Source organism: Culex quinquefasciatus, chromosome 2 (assembly GCF_015732765.1).
Source record: "Culex quinquefasciatus strain JHB chromosome 2, VPISU_Cqui_1.0_pri_paternal, whole genome shotgun sequence".
NCBI lineage: Eukaryota > Metazoa > Arthropoda > Insecta > Diptera > Culicidae > Culex > Culex quinquefasciatus.
In genome coordinates this window covers 185816516-185837197 of record NC_051862.1, presented here as the reverse complement: position 1 = coordinate 185837197, position 20682 = coordinate 185816516, and the positions used below count along the sequence as shown (strand labels likewise).

General features: G+C 40.8%; 1 protein-coding gene across 4 annotated transcripts in view; it reads right to left on the bottom strand.

Annotated features, from left to right (window-relative positions):
* Positions 1 to 20682, bottom strand: part of LOC6053789 (homeotic protein female sterile) — a 52771-nt gene that overhangs the window by 5761 nt on the left and 26328 nt on the right. For 2 of the 4 annotated variants that reach the window (XM_038257218.1, XM_038257219.1), the window contains exons 2-11: positions 15480 to 16197; positions 9112 to 9456; positions 8759 to 8977; positions 8289 to 8688; positions 4743 to 6683; positions 4513 to 4674; positions 2075 to 2317; positions 1826 to 2014; positions 1575 to 1745; positions 1446 to 1507 (exon numbers count right to left, since the gene is read on the bottom strand). In XM_038257218.1, the coding sequence (XP_038113146.1) occupies positions 1446 to 1507; positions 1575 to 1745; positions 1826 to 2014; positions 2075 to 2317; positions 4513 to 4674; positions 4743 to 6683; positions 8289 to 8688; positions 8759 to 8977; positions 9112 to 9456; positions 15480 to 15593 (3846 nt within the window). In that variant the 5' untranslated portion in view covers positions 15594 to 16197. The remainder of the gene's footprint in view (positions 1 to 1445; positions 1508 to 1574; positions 1746 to 1825; positions 2015 to 2074; positions 2318 to 4512; positions 4675 to 4742; positions 6684 to 8288; positions 8689 to 8758; positions 8978 to 9111; positions 9457 to 15479; positions 16198 to 20682) is intronic. The other 2 variants (XM_038257220.1, XM_038257221.1) reach the window with 2 other exon arrangements.

Here is a 20682-nt window from a genome sequence, read left to right as displayed (position 1 = left end):
ACTCAAATTATTTCAATTTGCAATATGGGTATCTTCTGGAAAAATGGTTGGAACTTAACCTCAAAGGTAAATAAACAAATTGAACTTTTTTGGCAGGTGTCGCTACCTTCCGTATTTTCCGAAAGCTGACAAACCACACAAAATGAATACTGAGTTCTTTAAGTTCATTAACTAAGTCACGGTGTTCTTGACTATCGGCATCAAACTTGGGATTTCTGTTTACTATCGATAGATTAACGTTTCCTCCAAGTTTGGTTCAAATCAGTGAAGGTCGTTGACAAGGAGTTTTCCAAAGGAAGTTGACAAGGTATGACCCAAAGGTATTTTTTATATAGTTCTAAAAGGGGTCGAAAGTCAAAGTATGGATTAACTACAAGCAAGCGGAATCTTTTGAGGTTTTCTGAGCAACGACCTTTTTAATATTTGCCAAAATTGTTTGTTTGAATAACTATTGAATAACTTAATTGAACTTTTAAAGTTTTCAATGACAACACGAAACTAAACCGAATGGAACAAATCCGGACAAAATTCGTTTGATAAACTTCTCCCAAACACAGACATTTGTCCAGAATTTGATCTGAGAATCTGAGTCGATATGTATTCGCGAAGTCTAGAAGGAATATTTAAAATTTAATATGGAGTCGATCAATTCACAAATGTGTCGATCGCCCCACTCAAAGCTTTACGATCTTTGAAAATTGAGAAAGAAATTTAAAAATTGAAAAAAAAATGTTGAAGTTTATTATTCAGCAAGAAATGGTGAACCACCATTCGATAGATTTTATAATTTATTTCAGTTTCGATGTCACTAAATTGTTGTTTTTGACAGATTTTTTCTTAGAAAAAATGGTGAGGAGAGCTTGATTTCAAATCAGAATCAATACAGATTCTTCAACAAAACAGCCTAGCGCAGCCGGAACATAGAAAAAAAAACAAAGCACACAGATCTCGGATAGTTTGACGCGTTTTTCGCGCGCAAAAATATAGCCACGTGCCACTCCAAAATTATTCAGTAAATATAAATTTTAATTTATTCCATCATTCTTCGAATGCTTCCTAAGGAGCTTGGTTTTTTGTTCAGATAAACGTTTCAAGTTTTTTTTTTTCAATGTTTGGTTCATTCCCCTAAAAAAATCTGCCAACAAAATATGCTCTCTATCTAGCGCGCGTGCCAGCGTGGTTGTAGTCGTGAAATAAATATTTTACAAACGTGGTTGTGGGGTTTTTTTCTGTGAGCGCATGTGAGGGTGTGTGTGTGTGTTTGGTATTTAGGACGACAACATTCGATAACTCAACTTGGTGAGATAATCGTTCATATTGTGGGCTTGCTGTTGTTGTTGTTGTTGTTGCTGGAGTTGATTTTGGTGGAGGTGAAGGTGCTGCTGTTGCTGTTGTTGCTGCTGCTGCTGTTGCAGCTGGTGAAGGAAAAAGTCGTCATATTTTACCTGTGCTTGCGGATTGCCCGGCTGCTGTTGCTGCTGCAGGTTGATGCCGTGATGTCCAAATCCTGGTGGGAGAGGAACGTTGTTTCCGGTTAGTGACCAGCTAGTGAGGGGTTACGAAGATGACTGTACCTTGTCCGGGTTGCTGCATGTTCTGCTGCTGTGCTGAGAGAAAGAGGTCGCCGGGTTGCTGCGGTGGTGGCTGCGGCTGCTGCTGGTTGGGACCGTTCATGAAGGAAAATTGACGAAACGAGACGATAGCTGGATCGAACGAGGTCCAGTCGGGGAAGTTGTTGCCGTAGCCTGCGAAAGTAACAACATTATTTTGTACTAGGTGATTTACAGAGACATGGACATGGTGCATGGTCTATCTTTAAACTTACCGGCTTTGTTGTGTCCGTTCTGCGGCTGGGACTGGCCCAAATGAGTCTGCTCATTCTGTGGGAATCCCATAAATTGCTGCTGTTGCTGCTGCTGCAACTGCTGGCCCCAGTTAGCCTGTCCGGGCTGTTGCTGCTGCTGCTGTGCATTGTTTGCTAGGTTCATGAAGGGTAGGATTTTGCTGCCTGAAACTGAGAGTTTAACGAGCCATTAGTCTCGAGTTACTGCGAAGAATCAGCCAACAATCGCACCTTGCGCCCTCGGGACGCCAAATCCGAACGCGTTCATGTGGTTGAAGCCCGGCGGCGGCATCCGAGTCCGCTGGACATTCTCCAGCAGTTTGTGGTTGTGGTTGGCCGCTGCCGCTGCTGCTGCTGCAGCCGCTGCCGCTGCCGCCGCCGGGGACGCGTTCTGTGGGTTGATCTGCTGCTGGTTGATCTCGTCGTTGATCAGCTCGGCCAGGGCCTTCTGCGTCTCGAAGAACGGATCGAAGCCTGCGGTGCGGGGAATGAAAAGAAACATTGTCAGAAAACCAAGCAAGCTGATTTTACCGAAGCTGTCATTTCTTGGAAGATTCGGTTGAAGTCACCAGCATGAATTCGTTTAAACGAGCCAAAACCACGGAATCCGGCGACATGATCTACACGGAATGCAGGGGGAAAATATACGCCGTTCCGAGATCTGAGTACAAAAAGCCCCTTCCAGTAAGTTGATATCTCCTAGATACAACCTCAGACTTCAATTTCTTAACTCTTTCCCTAGAAACTTCCGGGCCAACCTTCACTGGCCACTACATCGAGCAACCTCACCGGCGAATCCCAACCCACTTCGAGCACCAGTTCGGCAAACCCCATACCAACGACGGACTCCTTCTCCTCGATGCCCTCACCGAGAGTCGACAAACGCTGCAGCCCGAACCGACTTCCTCCTCCACCCAAACCACCACTTCGACCAAGGGCGAACCGCCGGCCGCAATCGCCGACTCGCTGCTCCAACTTAAGTCGAGCGTGGTCGACCTGATCGACAAGACCATCTCGGACATCGAGACGAAGCAGCACCAGCAGCAAGAGAAGGAGCAGCCGGCGGCCGCCGCTTTTCTGCACCCGGGCGGGGACAGCAATGCCGCCAAGGTGGCGTTGCATCGGATGCAAAATTTGCAAGTTTTAAAGACGGAATCGTTTGCGCAAAGCAAGCGCGACGTGCGCAAGAAGCTGTACCGGGAGATCGAGGCCATCCTGGTGCGGCTGAAGGATATGGACTTTTTGGAGTAGGGGTTTTGCGCGGTGGCTGTGTTTATATTTTGTAATGAACTCATTAAACTGGTTTACATTGATAAGCTGACTTTCCCTTATTTAGAAACTAAATTGTTTGCAAAATATTGGTAGCAAATTGGGTTGACCACATCATACAAACTGTAGCAATTCTCTCAGATTTCGGTTATTAGATATTTTTTTTGTATTTTTTAATCTGACTGAAACTTTTTTGGTGCCTTCGGTATGCCCAAAGAAACCATTTTGCATCACCAGTTTGTCCATATAATTTTCCATACAAATTTGGCAGCTGTCTATACAAAAATGATATATGAAAATTTAAAAATCTGTATCTTTTTAAGGAATTTTTAGATCGATTTGGTGTCTTCGGGAAAGTTGTAGGTATGGATAAGGACTACACTGGAAAAAAAAGATACACGGTAAAAAAAATTGGTGATTTTTTATTTAACTTTTTGTCACTAAAACTTGATTTGCAAAAAACGCTATTTTTATTTTTTTTATTTTATGATATGTTTTAGAGGACTTCAAATGCCAACTTTTCAGAAATTTCCAGATTGTGCAAAAAATCTTTGAGCGAGTTATGAATTTTTGAATCAGTACTAATTTTTTCAAAAAATCGAAAAATCGGTCGCAAAAATTTTTCTACTTCATTTCTTGATGTAAAATCAAATTTGCAATCAAAAAGTACTTTAGTGAAATTTTGATAAAGTGCACCGTTTTGAAGTTAAATTCATTTTTGGTGACTTTTTTTGAAAATAGTCGATGTTTTTCATTTTTTTTAAATTAGTGCACATGTTTGCCCACTTTTGAAAAAAATATTCTTGAAAAGCTGAGAAAATTCTCTATATTTTGCACTTTTGAACTTTGTTGATACGACCCTTAGTTGCTGAGATATTGCCATGCAAAGGTTTAAAAACAGGAAAATTGATGTTTTTTAAGTCCCACCCAAACAACACACCATTTTCTAATGTCGATATCTCAGCAACTAATGGTCCGATTTTCAATGTTAAAATATGAAACATTCGTGAAATTTTCCGATTTTTTCGAAAAAAATATTTTCAAATTTTTTAACCAAGACTAACTTTTTAAAAGGGCCAAACATTGAATATTATGCCCTTTTAAAATGTTAGTCTTGGTTTAAAATTTTTGAAAATATTTCTTCGAAAAGATCGGAAAATTTTACGAATGTTGCAAAAAGGCTTCTTTGGGCATACCGAAGGCACCAAAATAGTTTCAGTCGGATTAAAAAATACAAAAATTAAAATTTAAGAAAAAAGACCGATTTCGTCGAGAACTGCTCATTCAAACAAGTGGTGAATAAAACTTGGTAGCGAGCTGATATAACAGTTCGAAGAACTATAACAGGAGACTTCTGTAGAAGTGTGTACGAAAATTATATTCCCATTTTAGCTACTCACCCAAATCGTCGTCTACGACTGGATTCGGCTGCTGCGGATACTGTTGCTGTTGTTGCTGCTGCTGCTGCTGCTGCTGTGGACTAGCCCCGTTCAACAGGATACTATGAGCATTCAGCTGGCCGTTAAGCATGCGCTGCTTCTGCAGCTGTGGCCCTAGCAAACCTGCGACGACAAAGTTAGATCACATCGAATTGAATGCAAGTTTACGGCAACTGGTGTCCTCAACTTACCATTGGTGTGTTGTTCTAGGAAGTGGGAGTTTAACCGGCTGTTTTCGAGCAGATTGGCGATGTTGCTCATCGGGTCCGTTGCCCCGAGCGCCGAGTGCCCGTTGTGTTGCAGGAAAGGTGGCTGCGGGCCGGCCCCGGCCGGTGGTTGGCTTTGCTGCTGCTGCTGCGCGGCCTGTTGTTGGCTTTTGTGAAAGTCGAAGAACTTGGACATGTTGCCGGCGTAGATGTGGCTCATGTCGGTGTGTTGCTGCTGCTGCTGCTGCTGTTGCTGTAAACGCTGGTGAGCTTGCTGCTGTTGTTGGCTCAGTAACCTGCTGTTTAGCTCGTTCGTGTTGTGAAAGTAGTCGGAGTATTCTCCGTTAAAGCCATTGAATTGGGTCGAGCTCAGTCCGGTGTTGATGAGGTTTCGCTTCTGCAGTTCCTGCATGCGCATCAGTTCCTCGTGATGTTCAACGTCCAGTTTGGAGCGCATAACGTACTTGCTGAATGCGGCCTCCCAGTCGTCGGTATTGCCGGTGCCCAGACCTGCGAGGCCATCGACGCCACCGTTGCTGGCGTTGCCCAGACCGAGCCCGTTCAGCTGTTGCTGCAGGTGTACGTTGTTGAGCAGGTGATGCTGTTGCTGTTGTTGTTGTTGCTGATGCTGCTGTTGCTGAAGATTGCCCAGATTTTTGAGGATCTCCTTTGTGTGCTGCTCGTTGGTATCGTTGGTACCGCTGAGGAGATCCGGCAGCTGAGAGGACGTCAGTCCACTCGACTGGATTCCATCCAGATTGGTGCTGGGCGCCTGGTCCAGCTTGTTGGCGGCGGCGGCGGTGAAACTGTACGGATCGAACGTGCTGTGCGAGAAGAAGCTGCTGTTGTCATCGAAGAAACCCAGCTTGGAGAACCGCGACGTGGCGTTGTCGAGCACGCTGTTGATCTTGGCCATGCCGTTGAGCGGTTGCTGTTGTTTGCTTCCCGTTGACATCGTTGCGGTCGTAGTAGTCATGTTGGAGACATCCTGGCCAAACAGGGACGCGGACGACGGTATCACGTGCTCGGAACTTGCCTGCTGTTTGTCGTCCGAGGCAAGGGAGGAGAGAATGCTGCTACTACTGCTACTAATACCATTGGTGATGGCGGGGCTGTTACTGCTGGGGACATTCGTCATGGCTGCGACTGCGGCGGTGGAATCGGCAGGTGGCACCTCCTCGGCCGATGGTGGGCTGATGCTGCTACTGGTACTAGTGGTAGGCGCCGTTGTGGTGCTACCAGTCGTTATCACATTGTTCACAGCACCGGCTCCAGTCATCGGATCGGGGAATGCACTGGGCGAGCTCTTACCACTGGGCGTTTCGCTCAGCGTGCTGCCACTGTCTCCGCCGGCATGCGACGAGCCACTGCTGCTCAGCGAGGGTGTGTCCGTTTTGCCATCGTTGTCCGACGAAAGCGCATCGTTGTCCAGATCCTCAAAGTCCAGCTCGTCATCGTCGTCGTCGTCCAGCAGATCGTTCAGGTGCACCGATTTAACCCCGTTGCCGTTCAACCCGTTGATCAGCAGTGCCTTCTTGCTCGGGACCTCCTTCTCAGCGTCACCGTTCGTTAGCGCAGGTTCCGTTCCGGCCACTGCAGCTGCGGCACTTGCAGCGTTCGTTGCGGCACTAGCCCCGGCCACAATGGCCGCCACCGAAGTCTTACCATTCACCAGTGAACTTGGCACCGTTGCCGCGACACTCGACGCCGAACCCGACGACGTCGTCCTGCTACCCGCCGCTGACGCCCCCGCAATTGTACTATCCTTGCCTTGCCGGTTGGAATTCTGCTTGCCGCCGCCGTCTTTGCCATGTCGGTCCCCACCGCGGTCCGCCCCGTCCCGGCCATTGTTCCGGTGTTTTCGACCACCCTTGGACCGGGATTTTTCGTGCTTCCGCGTGCTACCATTCTCCTTGTTGCTGCCTCCTGTGGGACGAAAAGAAGCAAGATCTCTCCGTTAGTATCGTCTTCTTCAAGGTTATCGGCGCGCGTGGATATTTGGCTTCGGGGATTAGTTTTCGGCAGTTGTTAGTTGGTTTAGTAGCGCAGGTGGCCAATCTTGAGTTTGCTGAAAACACTGGTTACTGTGAAGAAGCAGCTCCGTCACCGAAGAGTAAGGAAAAACACACAACAGTAACAAAAACAAACAAAAAACGAAACGCACAACCACACAAAGAACGCAGACGCGCAATCACACAAACATACAGAGGCAGTCATTCAATTTTAAGCATACTGTAAATCAAAAAATATATATAAATTAAAAATGTAAGTTGATATAATTTAGGTCACTTTGCCGACGTTTCAACGAGCACTTGTTCCAATGGAGGCGGCAGTATCGTACTAAAAAGTCTAACTGAAACACACCAGACTATGAAAAATGTAATTAGATCGAAGTGACGAATACCTGTGCACAGTGAACTGAAGCAAGCCTTCAAAAAATCTCTTGTTTTAAGTAAACACACGAGCAAACTATATTTAACCGAGTCTTGATTATCCTCTGCACTAGAGCATTTTTTTTTATTCAAATGCCGGAAATGGTTTGTTTTTTTTAACTGTTTTTTTTTTGCTTGCATTTCTTTGACCAAAAAGATCATTTCGCGATTGTTGTTGATAATTATCATACAGTATCATCGCTATACATTGAGAGTTCCCATCGTATGATCTGTTTTTGTGAATGTCGCCGACGAGCGGAGTAGGCCAAGCAAATCATTGAGGATTTGGAGAACTGTGTAAAGTGATCGCAAAAATCGCTGGCTGCTTGCGAATCGTGGTAGCTCACGATTGGTTCTGCGCTGACGATTCAAGCTATTCGATCAGCATCTAGTGAGTGATTTTTGGTATTTCTTTTTACACCTTTCACTTTGCGAAATTTTGGATTGATAAGCTCCTTAAACTTATGATCTGATGGTGATACTTAAACTTTGAAAAGCCATATTTTATAAGTCCAATGTAAAGCCTATTTTAAATATAATTTCGCCAGATAAACCAGAAAAGTCTCAAGCCCAGCTTTCTAAATCTGTCGGTAGCTTTCAAGTATCAATTATGGAGTTATGTCAAAATCTCCTCAAAATACAACCTCACAACCGTAAACCAATTACACATATTTACATCACACGCTCATTACACGATTTACACACACGTACATACGAAGGTTCGTACACGCACACACACACATACGATCGGTAGCTGTTAGTTGCGCAAAAGGAATTAATCAAACGTTTTTGGTTACACGAATTTGGAAGAACGGATGAAATTGAGTTGGGAAAGGAAGGAGGAAATTGGAGACAAAAAGCACAATTAGAAAGACAAAAATTGGCAGAAGAAGAAAGGATTCCTCGACTCCGTGACCCCAGCTAGGGATGTTTGTGGAACGGTTGAAGTTCCGTAGAGTGTTTCGATACATTTTGATTCCCGGCGGAAAATGGGAGCAGACAGGAATCGTACGGACGGGATTGGTTGGAGTCTGAGGGGAAAGGGGTTGGGTTTTGGTATGATGAGAGGCCTAAATCCTATCTCACGCTGCACACACACCTGTTTTACCGTTAATCTTATTCTCCTTATTGCTACCGCCGCCTCCATGAGTGCTACCGTCGATCGGCGAAGTGGATAAGCTTGGCCACGCTTCTTTGCATTGGATTGGTCCATTGGTTATGTCGCTTATATGTTTAGAATCACCTGTTTTGCCACTGCCGCCTCCGCCCGCCGTACCGTTTGCAATAATACCGTTCGTGGTGGTGCCGGTTCCGCCGCCGCCGCCGCTGACGTTGCCATTCCCGACACCACCACTGGCGCTGCCATTGGACGCGGCCAGCGGCGCCGTCGTTCCGTTGGACGTTCCCGTACCGCCGGACGACGGCGTTAGGCCGAGCTGCGCCTGCATCGTATCGTGGAGTCGCTTCTCGTACTCCTGATGCTTGCCCTGGTGCATCTCCTGAAAGGACAAGACGGCGCGTTCAGCTCAAGAACAATAGCTACACACACAAACACTCAGAAACACTCACCTCCTTCGTAAAGCTAGCCTCCTGGTCACCCAGCTCGTGCAGATACATGCAGTCCGGCTTCGGACACGACTGGTTCTTCATGAAGTGACTACAGTACTTGGTCGTACCTAAGCTCGTCTTGATCAGCCGCCCGTCGATCATAATGTTGTTGACGCTCTGAATGGCCTTCAGCGCGTCGTTGTTGTTAATGTACGTTACGTACGCGGACGCCGACGGGCCCTGTTGGTGCGGTAATTGGCCACGCAGTGCAGTGCGGTACGGTACGGGGTACACGGTTGGTATGCAAGTATGAAAGTGAAACAAAGGGAAAACGTCAGTTACCTCCTTTACACCGTAAAACAAGTTACCTGGACTCCTGCGTACGTTGTACTAGGATTGATTACAACTTTATGGATCTTGCCGTACTTTCCAAAGTATTCGTGCTTTTTCAGGATCTCGGGGTCGGCCAGTCTCGGCGGCAGCCCGACGACAAAGACCAGGTTCTTCTGCACCACCCGCACGTTCGCCAGGTGCTTCCGGTTTTCGGAGATTTTCGCCTTCCGCTGCTGGTCCCGCTGCCGCTTCTCCGCCTTGAACGCCGCAATCTGCTCCTGCGACAGGGGCGTGAAGTCGGCCGGGTTCTCCGGGTACGCCTTCCGGCACGCCGGGCACAGCTCGTTCTCGTCGGTGCGGATCCGGTGCCAGCAGAACCGGCAGATCTGGGGAAAATGAGAATCGCGATAAGTACGGAATCGAGCACTGATATGTTGATGTGAACGCTGAAACCCCTTTTTCGTACCATTTCCCCCCTTGACTAGTAATCAAGAGCTTAGGTCCTCGCTTTCAATTTAATCTTTGCACATAATCAAACTTTGAATAAAAGTTCATTAAAAGATCAAATCTTTTTTTTAAGTGTACAAAAAACATAGCTATAATATAAGTAATTTTCTATGCTATGTAATGCTAAATATTTGGCAAACACTTTAGGAATTTTTTTTTTCGAAAAGATCATACAATTTCACAAATTTTCATTTTTAGATTTTGAAAATTTGGCAATTAGTTGGAGAGCTGTTAGGATGAGCTGCAAAATCTGATGTAAAAGGTAACATTTTTGAAACAAATCCACTATGACAGATTTTGATACACTTTGATCTTGTGGGTGTAAATAAATATTCGGAGTTTTTTAAAAGGTCTTATTTGGTTTCATATGTTCATAGGACCTTTTAAATAAACTATAGATTTGTTCATCCTTTGTTCAAAACTTTTCTCTCTTCAAAAACTAAAAATTACCAAAACTCGAAAAAAATAAGGACATCTTAGGCTGGTACAAATTTCATTAATGTTTTGTAAAATCCTCCCCCCGCCACTACAATTTATCCCAAAATCCGGGGGCAAAGAAATGTTTATTTCATAAAACTTCAAAATTTCAATGCAATCTCCTGAAATCAATTTAAAATGCATTCCCCTGTGTTTAGAATCATTTTCAGCATGTTTGGGTTGATTTAAAAATATTTTAAATTTTTGAAAATTGTCGATGTTTAGTATCGCAACATTTTACATTTATTGACAACTAATGATTGAAAAACAACTGAACTAGTGTAAAATGCATTTAAACACTTTTTCCATGCAAACATGCAAATGTTGTAACTATGACTTGTTATTTCAATGTTTATATGTTTTTATTTTTTCATACTTGCTGTCATTATCTGCATTTTGGTGGGCAAAATAATTTAATTTATCAAAAGATAAAATGTTTGGAAATAAAACAAAAGCATTTCATACTTATAAATAAAAAAAATGGTTTTTAACGGTTCATGATTTTTATTTAATTTTTTGCATACTCATTTAAAGGTATTAGGTTTATAATGCTTCTTCATTTACTGATTTTTACCAAATATTTTGAAATTTTCAGCAAAAGATTCCTAAAATTCCTGAGAACTCAGATATGATCGTTCAGTGCAAAAAAAAAAAAAATAAATATTTAACTTTTATTGTTTTAATCACATCCCCAGAAAGAAAATTGCCAGAAAAGACCATTCTGTAGAATGAACCATTCTCCAGAAAGGGTTTTTATTGTTGTTTAGGGTAAATTTTAATGAGATTTATGAAACTCATAGACTCTTAATAAGATTTGAAGATTTGCCGTTTCTCATAAAAATGTGCTTTTTTGGTAAAACAATTTTTAACATTTCTGGGGAATGGTTCATTTTGTAGAATGGGCGATTCTGGCGAATGGATGGATGCAATGAAAATCTGCGGAATTTCGCCTGAATTTGTTTTGCCGACTCATTTCTGAAGGTCATTTCGCCGAATGTCGTTTGTATGGGAAGTTTTGCGAATGACATTTCGTTGAATTGACAAATAATCGTAAAATAAATATATAAAATGGACACAAATTGTATTAAAATAGTTTGAAAAAAATACAATGTCCCTAAAAGGATTTACAAATTTTTTTAAAATAATTTTTGTTTCTTAGTATGTTATTTTATAGTTTATGCATTATAACATGCATAAACAATCGCAAAAAATAATCTAGTTGAAAAAATTCTGCAAGTTTTGCATTCTTTGAAATAACAGTTATTTAATTACAGCAAACAATTTTAAATCCTTTCTTTGAGTTTTGCATTCTTGTTTTTAAGCAAATTATTTGTATAATTTTTGTCCAGTTTTCATTCTTTCAAACATGAGCAGTTCTTTTGATTTTTAGCATAACATTTGGAATTTTTTGTTAGTTTTACATTCTTTTTATTTAAATATTTTTTTAAATTATTTCTGTGAGTTTTGCATTCTTTCAAACATGAGCAGTTCTTTTAATGGCTGCTTATAATTTAAATTATTTCTGTTTGTTTTTGCATTCTTTGTTTAAACAAATTATTAATTATTAAAATAAATTTTGGGATTTTCACATTTTTGAAACATGAGAAGTTTTTTGATTTTCAGCACAACATTTTGCAAAATTGCTGTTTGTTTTGCATTTTATATTTTTTGGCAGACTTTTCAATATTTTGATGAGTTCATGCATTATTAGTTTTTAAGCATATTATTTCTATAATTTTTGTAAGGTTTTGCAATCTTCAAACATGAGCAGTTTATTTTTTATTTTAGCATATCATTTAGAAAATTTCAAATGGTTTTTGCATTCTTCATTTTTAAGCAAATTTTGAATTATTTATGTTAGTTTTCCATTCTTGAAACAAAGAGACGTTCTTTACTTTTTAAATTATTATATTATTATTTGCACTCCTTCTATGTGAATTTCAAGAAGGCAGTTAATTTTAATCAATTTGAAGAAATGTCCATTCGGCGAAATGACTTTCGGAAACGTACCATTGGAAACGATTTCTGGGGAATGGTTCGTTTTGTAGAATGGGCGATTCTGGCGAATGGATGGATGCAATGAAAATCTGTGGAAATTTGTAAAAAACTGGCTATTTTTAGTTTTTTTTTAAAGGAAATGCTTTTGAACCAAACTGCATCAATAACTCAGAAGTGATGAAAATGCATATACAAGACATTAAATGTATGCGAACAGGGGCAGTATAATAGTGGATCGATTGGAAATCACACCAATTTCTCATTACTGAATTCAGTTAAATTTATTGAAATCTGCACTACTGAAGTTTTCAGCAAATGAAAACTTGCCGAAATTTCAGCAAACTTTGACAGCTCCTTACAAATTTTAACTGAAGTTCAGCGAAAAATTAACTGAAAATTTCAGTAGTGCAGTTTTCAGTAAATATTAACTGAAACGAACATCGCGATTCGAGAAAATCGCTGGCGAAAAATGGAAAACTTGTTTTAATTCCTATTTAAAAAAAAAAAAAGCTTGGTATTTTTACTGATAATACGATAAAACACAACATTATCCTCAATAATTAATTCCTTAACAATTAATAATCTTAATTTATGTTGATTTTCGCAATAAAAGTCATAATTCAAAAATCTCTTTATAAGGCCCTTTTCTTTTTCCAACTGATGTTCATAATGGGCCCTTTCTAAATGCAATTACTGTTATGAATACTGTTATGACCTTTCATTTAGTCAGAAATAATGAGGAATTTTTGGTAATTGCTGAAGTTTTGTGATTGAATGGTGTAGATATGGTTGGAAAACATAAAAAATCTTCAAAAGTGTACTGAACAGCAGCCGCTGGAGCGTATTAAATTTTGTATTTCGACGAAGTTTTTTTTTCTGCAGAATTCCTAGCTTAAAAGTAAACCAAACTTGGTTTTAGGTGAATTATTGTCAAGAATGTATAAAAAGTTCACTTTATAACACAAAAAATCTTCAGCTATGAAAAACTAACGATTAAGGAAAGGGCACATTCGAACAAATTTGTGTGATTTGGAGCAAGATCGTTATGTGCCCTTACATACTTTTATTTTTTTTTTCAAAATTGTTTGCTATCGATCTGGAACAGTGCAATAATTTCGAATGATTATATTTTGGTTTTGTGCCCTAGTAAAATGTTTAGCTCTAATTCTACCTTTACATTTCTGGAGTTTTTTTTTTTGAAAAGGTCTAATAAACCAAATTTCCAGTTTTTACTTTTTGGGTGTTTTTGAAACCGCCTTGAGTCAGGGGTATTGAAAAACAACTAAAAAGCAAAAATTTAAAATTTGGTTTATTTGACCTTTTTTTTTAAAAAAAAACTTGATTTTCACGAAAAAAAACGCTAGATGTGTACTTGGTGTACATCTGGAGTTTTGTTTGAAAAGGTTCAATAAACCAAATTTCCAATTTTTGTTTTTTGGGTATTTTTGGAACCGCCTTGAGTCAGGTTATTAAAAACACCTTAAAAGCAAAATCTGAAAATTTGGATTATTGGACCTTTTTTTAAAAAAACTCCAGAATGTTACGTCGAGCACTTTTTGGCACTAGCAAACCAATTTATTTTGGACTCAAATGCATTCACAACATGTTTCTAACTTGTTTATATTCGAAGAATAAGGAAATAACAATGGATTTTGATGAGGACTCACTGAGAAAAAAACATCGAAAGAGAAAGAACTTCATTTTATATTATTTATTAAAAGCAGTTAACAACAAAGCGCATGCTTTGAACATATTTCCGAACCTAATTGAAATATAAACAAGTGCCCTTTTATATTTTTCCTTGGAATAAATAAGACGCTTTTTTGTGTGAGAACGCACAAATAACCAAATATTAAAATTCAGTATAACTCGCTCACTTCAAAGGAAGCTGCCATAAACGACGTGATCTTGCTATATTGTCGCACGTCGCTTTTTGACGTTTCGTGAAAAATGCGTTGAAATGTTTAACCTTGAATAACCAAAAATTAGAGCACACAATGTAAACAATAACATACAGTCATCCCACATATTCGGAACACCCACAAATTCGGAACACTTTTGTGGTAATTTGTCAATAAGATGCAAAATGCAACTTTTCTGTCGTCCTTGCTATTTTTAGGACCTTTATTTGGACATTTTCTTGCTATTTCACTAGTAAAAATAGTACTTTTTGAACAAATAACCTCACAGTAAAAAATATCTGTGTAAAATCGCATGCAAAAGCATGCACATCACCTTTGTGAGCAAAAGCATGTAATATTGTATGGGAAAACGTGTACACAAAAAGCATGTACCGAAGAAAAAAAGATCAGGTCTGCTCTCCCCAAAAATAACATCAATCCGGCGAGATTCATATTCAGATTACCAAGTCCGCGCCCCAACCCTCTCGGCTATTTCGCCGCTGTGAATATGGTTAGATTTTCACCGATGTAGCTGTAGGTTCCCCATACATCGTTTGCAGTTAACACAGTATACAACGTACGGAAAACCTACTGTTACATTGACATTGATCCATCCATTTTCACAGCGGCGAGATAGCCGAGCGGGTTGGGGCGCGGACTTGGTAATCTGAATATGACACTTGCCAGATTGATGTTATTTTTGGGGTGAGCAGACCTAATTTTTTTCTTCGGTACATGCTTTTTGTGTACACGTTTTCTCATACAATATTACATGCTTTTGCATGCGATTTTACCATCGGATTTTTTGCTGTGCTCATTTCAAGACTATTTTATCCAGAGCAGCAAAACACTGCCTCCAAATTGCCTGTTCCAGTTATCGGACTATTCATGAAACATTACTAAGCTTGAGTTTTATTGATATCATAGTGTGAAGTCAATTTTTTGTAAAAAAAATATGTATTCCTGGAGAGAAAAAAAAATTGTTTTACATCGTAAGAAAAAAGTGTTCCGAGTTTGTGGATTTCAAGGGTCAATGTTTTTCTTTTAAAACTTAATATAAAACGTAAAAATGTACAGCAAGTCTATACATCAATCGAAAGATCGCAAGAAAAGCTTTCACACGATGGAAAAAGCAAATCATTATGTTCAATTATCGATTTTCTATGATTTGTTGAACATTGGAACTGTTCCGAATATGAGGGATGACTGTACACATTTTGTTTAGCTGACCGTTCTGTAACAAATGGAATCAAAACTATGTTTAAATTTGTCTGATTTTGGAAAAGTCTTCCACTTTTTTTGTACAGGTTAACGTGAAATGTAACACTGATTTTTGTTTCAAAACTGGGAACTTGAACCGCTGTTGAAATATTAAAACTTTATATAACAAAAAAAAAGTCAGAATCGAGGCCAGAATTCGATTTAAAAAAGTACACGACCTGTGCTTTAATTCTCTTGGTTTTCAATGTGGTATTCGATTGCAAGAAACTTTGTTTGCTGACAAAATAATAAGAAGGATAGCTCACCTGGTAGCCACATGTACACGGGTAGAAGTTGAGGTCATCTACTTCTAGCGGTTCCATGCACAGTGGGCACTCGGCCTGTTCCTCGTCCCCGCTACTGTTGTTCATCACGTTCATGATGACGCCGGAGGATGACACCTGCGTAGAATCCTCTCCCTCGCTGAACTTTGCCTCACGAACCACACTCACCACTTTCTTCGTAATGCTTTGCTTGTTTGCTGCTCAAGCGAATGCAAACTGCACACGACGACGACGACCTTTTGGGGGAATCCCTCACCTCACGACACAATCGTTGGCACTGAGACACGCACAGATGGTGATCACTTGCGACACACACTTGGACGGTCGGCTTCACTATTGGAACCCGGACCGGACGCACTTTTCACGCGATCGCCACTTCGATTTCCCGTCCGTACTTCCTTTTTTTCTGGAGCTTCGCTCCGGTTGATTCTTCTTGGTTTTTTTCCCCTCTTGACAGCTAGATCACCACCGGTACCGGTGGGATTGCTTCCGAACTCCGCGCAACCCCAGTTCAAACCCCGGTTTATCTGCGCAACGTCAGCTTCCACAGGGATCCGAGTGTCGGTAGCGGAGGGGCGTTTGTTGCACACGGGGGATGTTCCGCAGGCGAATTTCAAACTTCCGAGCTGCTGCACACAGCTGAGAGCGCGATCCGAGGCGGGTGATTTCTTCAGCACGCGTGTTTGAAACGGACCGTTCTCTGCGAAATAAAAAGAGTGGAAAACAAACTTATATTAATATGTGATAGGCTGACGAGACGGGTCGGGTAAAAATAGCGCAGCACACACATTTTCGGGCAAAGAAACTTGGGAGTGTGTGTTACGTAGGATTTCTTTAAGGTAAACGGAACTAATTTTAGATCGAAGTGGGAAAAGTGCGAAAAATTGAACTTAAGGCCAGCCCAAGAGGTTGCGACGGACGACACGGGCAGAAGTTTGAGGTTTTCGGCGGAATACCTGCGAAGGAAGTTGTGTTGTAATATTGCTGGGTAGTGCTTCCACGTTGCGGCTGATTCGTCGATGGTGATGTGGACTTGCCGGTGTTATTTCATTCAGATTGTAGATAAGATAATGCTGCACTTTTATAATAGAAAATACGAGACTTGACGTCTGCGGAAGGTTCGAGAGGGTTTGGTTCCGCAATTTATTACTAAATCGTTGCCTCTGTGCTCTCTTGTACTAATGTTAAAAACGCAGTTTTCTTTACTCACTTCAAAATGGTTCAAGTATGTTTATTCGACTCTAGTTTCCAAATCGGCATGAGAAATATCGCATAGCATATTCATATAATGTGTTCTCTTCTTACACACGCGTTTGATCAATCCGCTCGATGCTACAATGATTGTGTTTGTGGATAAATATAGGGGTTATTGGCTAATTACTTAAGTCTTTAATATTGTCTGCATTTTTAAATGTTTTTTTTTTTTGGGAAAATACGTTGCTTATTTCATTGTTTATAAAACAAATTCCCGCCAACTGCCAAATTACCCTACCGATTGCCGTTGTAGTAACCAGCAAAAAGTGAAAGGCTGCTGCTACCTAGCCCCAGCTCGTCACTACTCACTGCAGCAGAGTGTCTCAAAACCACATTTCGTCGCCATCGTGCTAACTTGTCGTACGTGCATTTTGGGCCAAATTGAGTTAAGAACGCCATTTTGTGCAGCTCACAATGCCTCATCTTTTGACCTTCACAGATCCCCGAAATTCGATTTCAATCCTGAGATATTCAATGAAAACCAAAAAAGCTCCGAAAATTTTTGTCACTCTACATATAAAAGAAGTTTCAATCCTGTCGTGCTATCTTGTCACTCTCTGAAAATTGATGTAAGTGCGACAAAGGGCAAAGGATTTCAGGTCAGGATGCGTTTGTCGCACGTACAAGCTAGACTACCGTAAACATTTGTAATTATAACTCGGACTCCAGCAACCAACTTCAACCAAACTTCGGGACAATGCACAGAATGGTCAGCCAAACAAAACGTGTTTGTTATTGTTTACATTGCGTGCTTTCGTTTTTGTTTATTCAAGGTCAAACATTAAAACGCGTTTTTCTCGGAACGTCAAAATGGCGGGTGCGACATGATAGCACGACGACGTCGATTTCGTGGTCCACCGCAACACTCTGCTGGCGCAGAATACGGGGTGAGGACGACCTGCTACCAAAGCCAACCCAATAGGGACGTGGCGTTACATCGTGCTGCCATCTGGTTTTTTTAAGTGCAAGAGTGGAAAAGTGCTGAGTCATCGTCTAAAAATAGACGGCGTCCTATCTCGCCCAGCAAAACGAAGTCGATAAAGTAGTCGGTTTCGATAGAGAAAAAGTGGAAAACGTGGTCTAAAAATAGCGACGCCATCCCCCTATTCAACCACCTAATACGAACGATATTGAAACCTTCACTGTCCGGTTAGTAAAAAAAGACCTTAGAGCCATCCTTCGATTCTATACCACAAACCCGGCAGACATAAAAGGGTGACTGGTGCACAGTGGACGTGACTACCGACACAGCACTCAAAGAAGGCGATGCGACTACGGGTTCGACCTTGGCGTGTTACAACTCGACGACGACGATTTAATGAGAGACTTGGCGGCGGCGGGAAACTACGCGTTGATAACTTTTCTGACAAAGAATGTCAGCCCAGTCGCGTGAAACGACTCACGACGACCTTTAATTCTATGCTCAACCGTGGAAGCAGCGCTCGCCGCGGGTTGTCTCAGCGGATTCCAAATGTAGGACGGAAAATCGATAAGCCCCAGTGCAGCGCGGTGCTGCGGTGTCACATCCAAGGGCGCGGAGTGCACCTTTTTTTTACGACCATTGTGCTCTGAGCAACTGGTACCAGTGCTCCAATCGATACGTGGTGGAACGTTGAAACAGCGTCGTTAGCTGTTCGCATCTCCGGAAGCGTTTCCGGGATGGGATATGAGTGAAGACTTCCGGAAGCTTGCAAATTGCGCGCTGAAAGCTGCTCGTATTGATCTGGGAAGTTCAAATCTTGGCCATCATAAATCAAACCCCGTGGAAGAAGTGCATCTCTGCGTGTTGGCAAAACATCGTACCCTCCACAAGTACAAGCGAAAGTCCGAGATGCTCCAACAACTACTACGGCAACGCAATCGCCGTGGTGTACTACAGACTGAGAAATCCCACCACGAAAAGATGCGCACCGTCCAACTGCGCAGTTTTTGCATTTGCGACCAGCTGATTTTGACAGCTCGCTAGTTGTTTTTGTTTTTTTGTTGTAAGAATGGCTTTTGTTTACCTCTCTGCGCGTGGCTGAGAGCGGTTCTGTGAAACGCTGCTCGTGCGGACTTGGCGAGAACGAAGGACAAATGATCGCGGCGGCCAGAAGTTCCGAAAATAAATCCGGCATTGGAAAGGCGCTGTTCAGCAACGGGTGCGTTAAGGACCGAGCGAGCTTGGGTTCGACAAGTGGACAATAATTGAAAAGGAAATGTTGGCTTAGAAAATTTCTGCACGTCATTATCGAGATCTTGTGAAGATTGTTATAGTTCGTTGAGGTGTTTCTTAGACGCAAGCGAAGCAATTTAAAGAAGTTCTTCTTATAGCATCGGAAGGCATGCCGAATGGGCTCTATTTAGTTGCAATTCGGAATTTGATATGGCGACTTTTTCTGGTGTTCATTTGCGTAATTTTGGAAGCCACTTGAAAAGACCTTTGAATAGTACACAGAAAAAAAATTATGGTAATATTCATCAGGAAATGGTGACAGATTTTGCGTAAAAAAAATGATTAATTTTACCCCAGAAAATGATGAATTTTTATCTGGTTCACATTTTTACACAATTTTTTATGTAATATTACTCAAAAATGAGGTAGTATTCAACCTGCCAAATTTTCAACATTCCAAAATTCAACTTTTTTTTCTGTGTAGCTCCAAAGGGAAAACTCAAGAAATTTGCACGTTCTTTTCATGACCTCCTCAACCTAGTCCTCAACAAAAGTTGACAGTTCGGTTTGAGCGCGTTGGGCGGTTCGCACGCTTGAGTTTCTTGAAAAAAAAATAAAAATAAAAATATTGAAAAATTCAAAATGCTTAAATTTAAGGATACAAAAATTAGCGAGTTGATGACAAAAATTACAAAAAAACACAAAAAAAAAACATTTTTTTTAATCGAAACTTTTAGTTATGAAAACTCTTGAATTTAAAATATTGAATTTTGAAAATAAAAAAAAAACAATCTTTATATTATTGAATTTCTGAATTCACAAAACCTTATTTTTTTAAATTGAAAAATCCTTAAATTCCTAATTCGAAAAACCTTGAATTCCCAAATTCTGAAATTCCTAAATTGTTTAATAATTATGTTTATACTGGAATGCCGTCATTTTTGCCGACATTTCAACTCGTCGCCATCGTGCTAACTTGTCGTACGTGCATTTTGGGCCAAATTGAGTTAAGAACGCCATTTTGTGCAGCTCACAATGCCTCACCTTTTGACCTTCACAGATCCCCAACATTCGATTTCAATCCTGAGATATTCAACAAAAACCGAAAAAACTCCGTGCATTTTTGTCACTTTATATATGAAAGTAGTTTCAATCTTGTCGTGCTATCTTGTCACTCCATGAAAATTGATGTAAGTGCGACAAAAGGCCAAAGGGATTTCAGGCCAGGAAAGTCAGGATGCGTTTGTCGCACGTACAAGCTAAACTACCGTTAACATTTGTAATTATAACTCGGGACTCCAGCAACCAACTTCAACCAAACTTTGGGACAATGCACAGAATCGTCAGCCAAACAAAACGTGTTTGTTATTGTTTACATTGCGTGCTCTCGTTTTTGTATATTCAAGGTCAAACATTAAAACGCGTTTTTCTCGGAACGTCGAAATGGCGGGTGCGACAAGATAGCACGACGACGTCGAACTGACAAAAAATAATAATTTACAAAAAAACTTGAAATCATTTTTATTCTAAACTTTAAATGATAAATTTTGAAAATTTACGGAAGCTTATATTTTTAAATTCATAAATTTCTGAATTCAAAAACCTTAAATTTTCCAATTAAAGATCCTTAAATTCCTAGCTCGAAAAACCTTGAATTCCTTTTTTTTAATTTCTAATTTGTTATTTTTTTTGTAATTCTGGAATGCCGCCATTTTTGCCGCCATCTTAACTGACAAAAAAAAAAACAAAAAAAAACAACAACAACAAAAATCCATT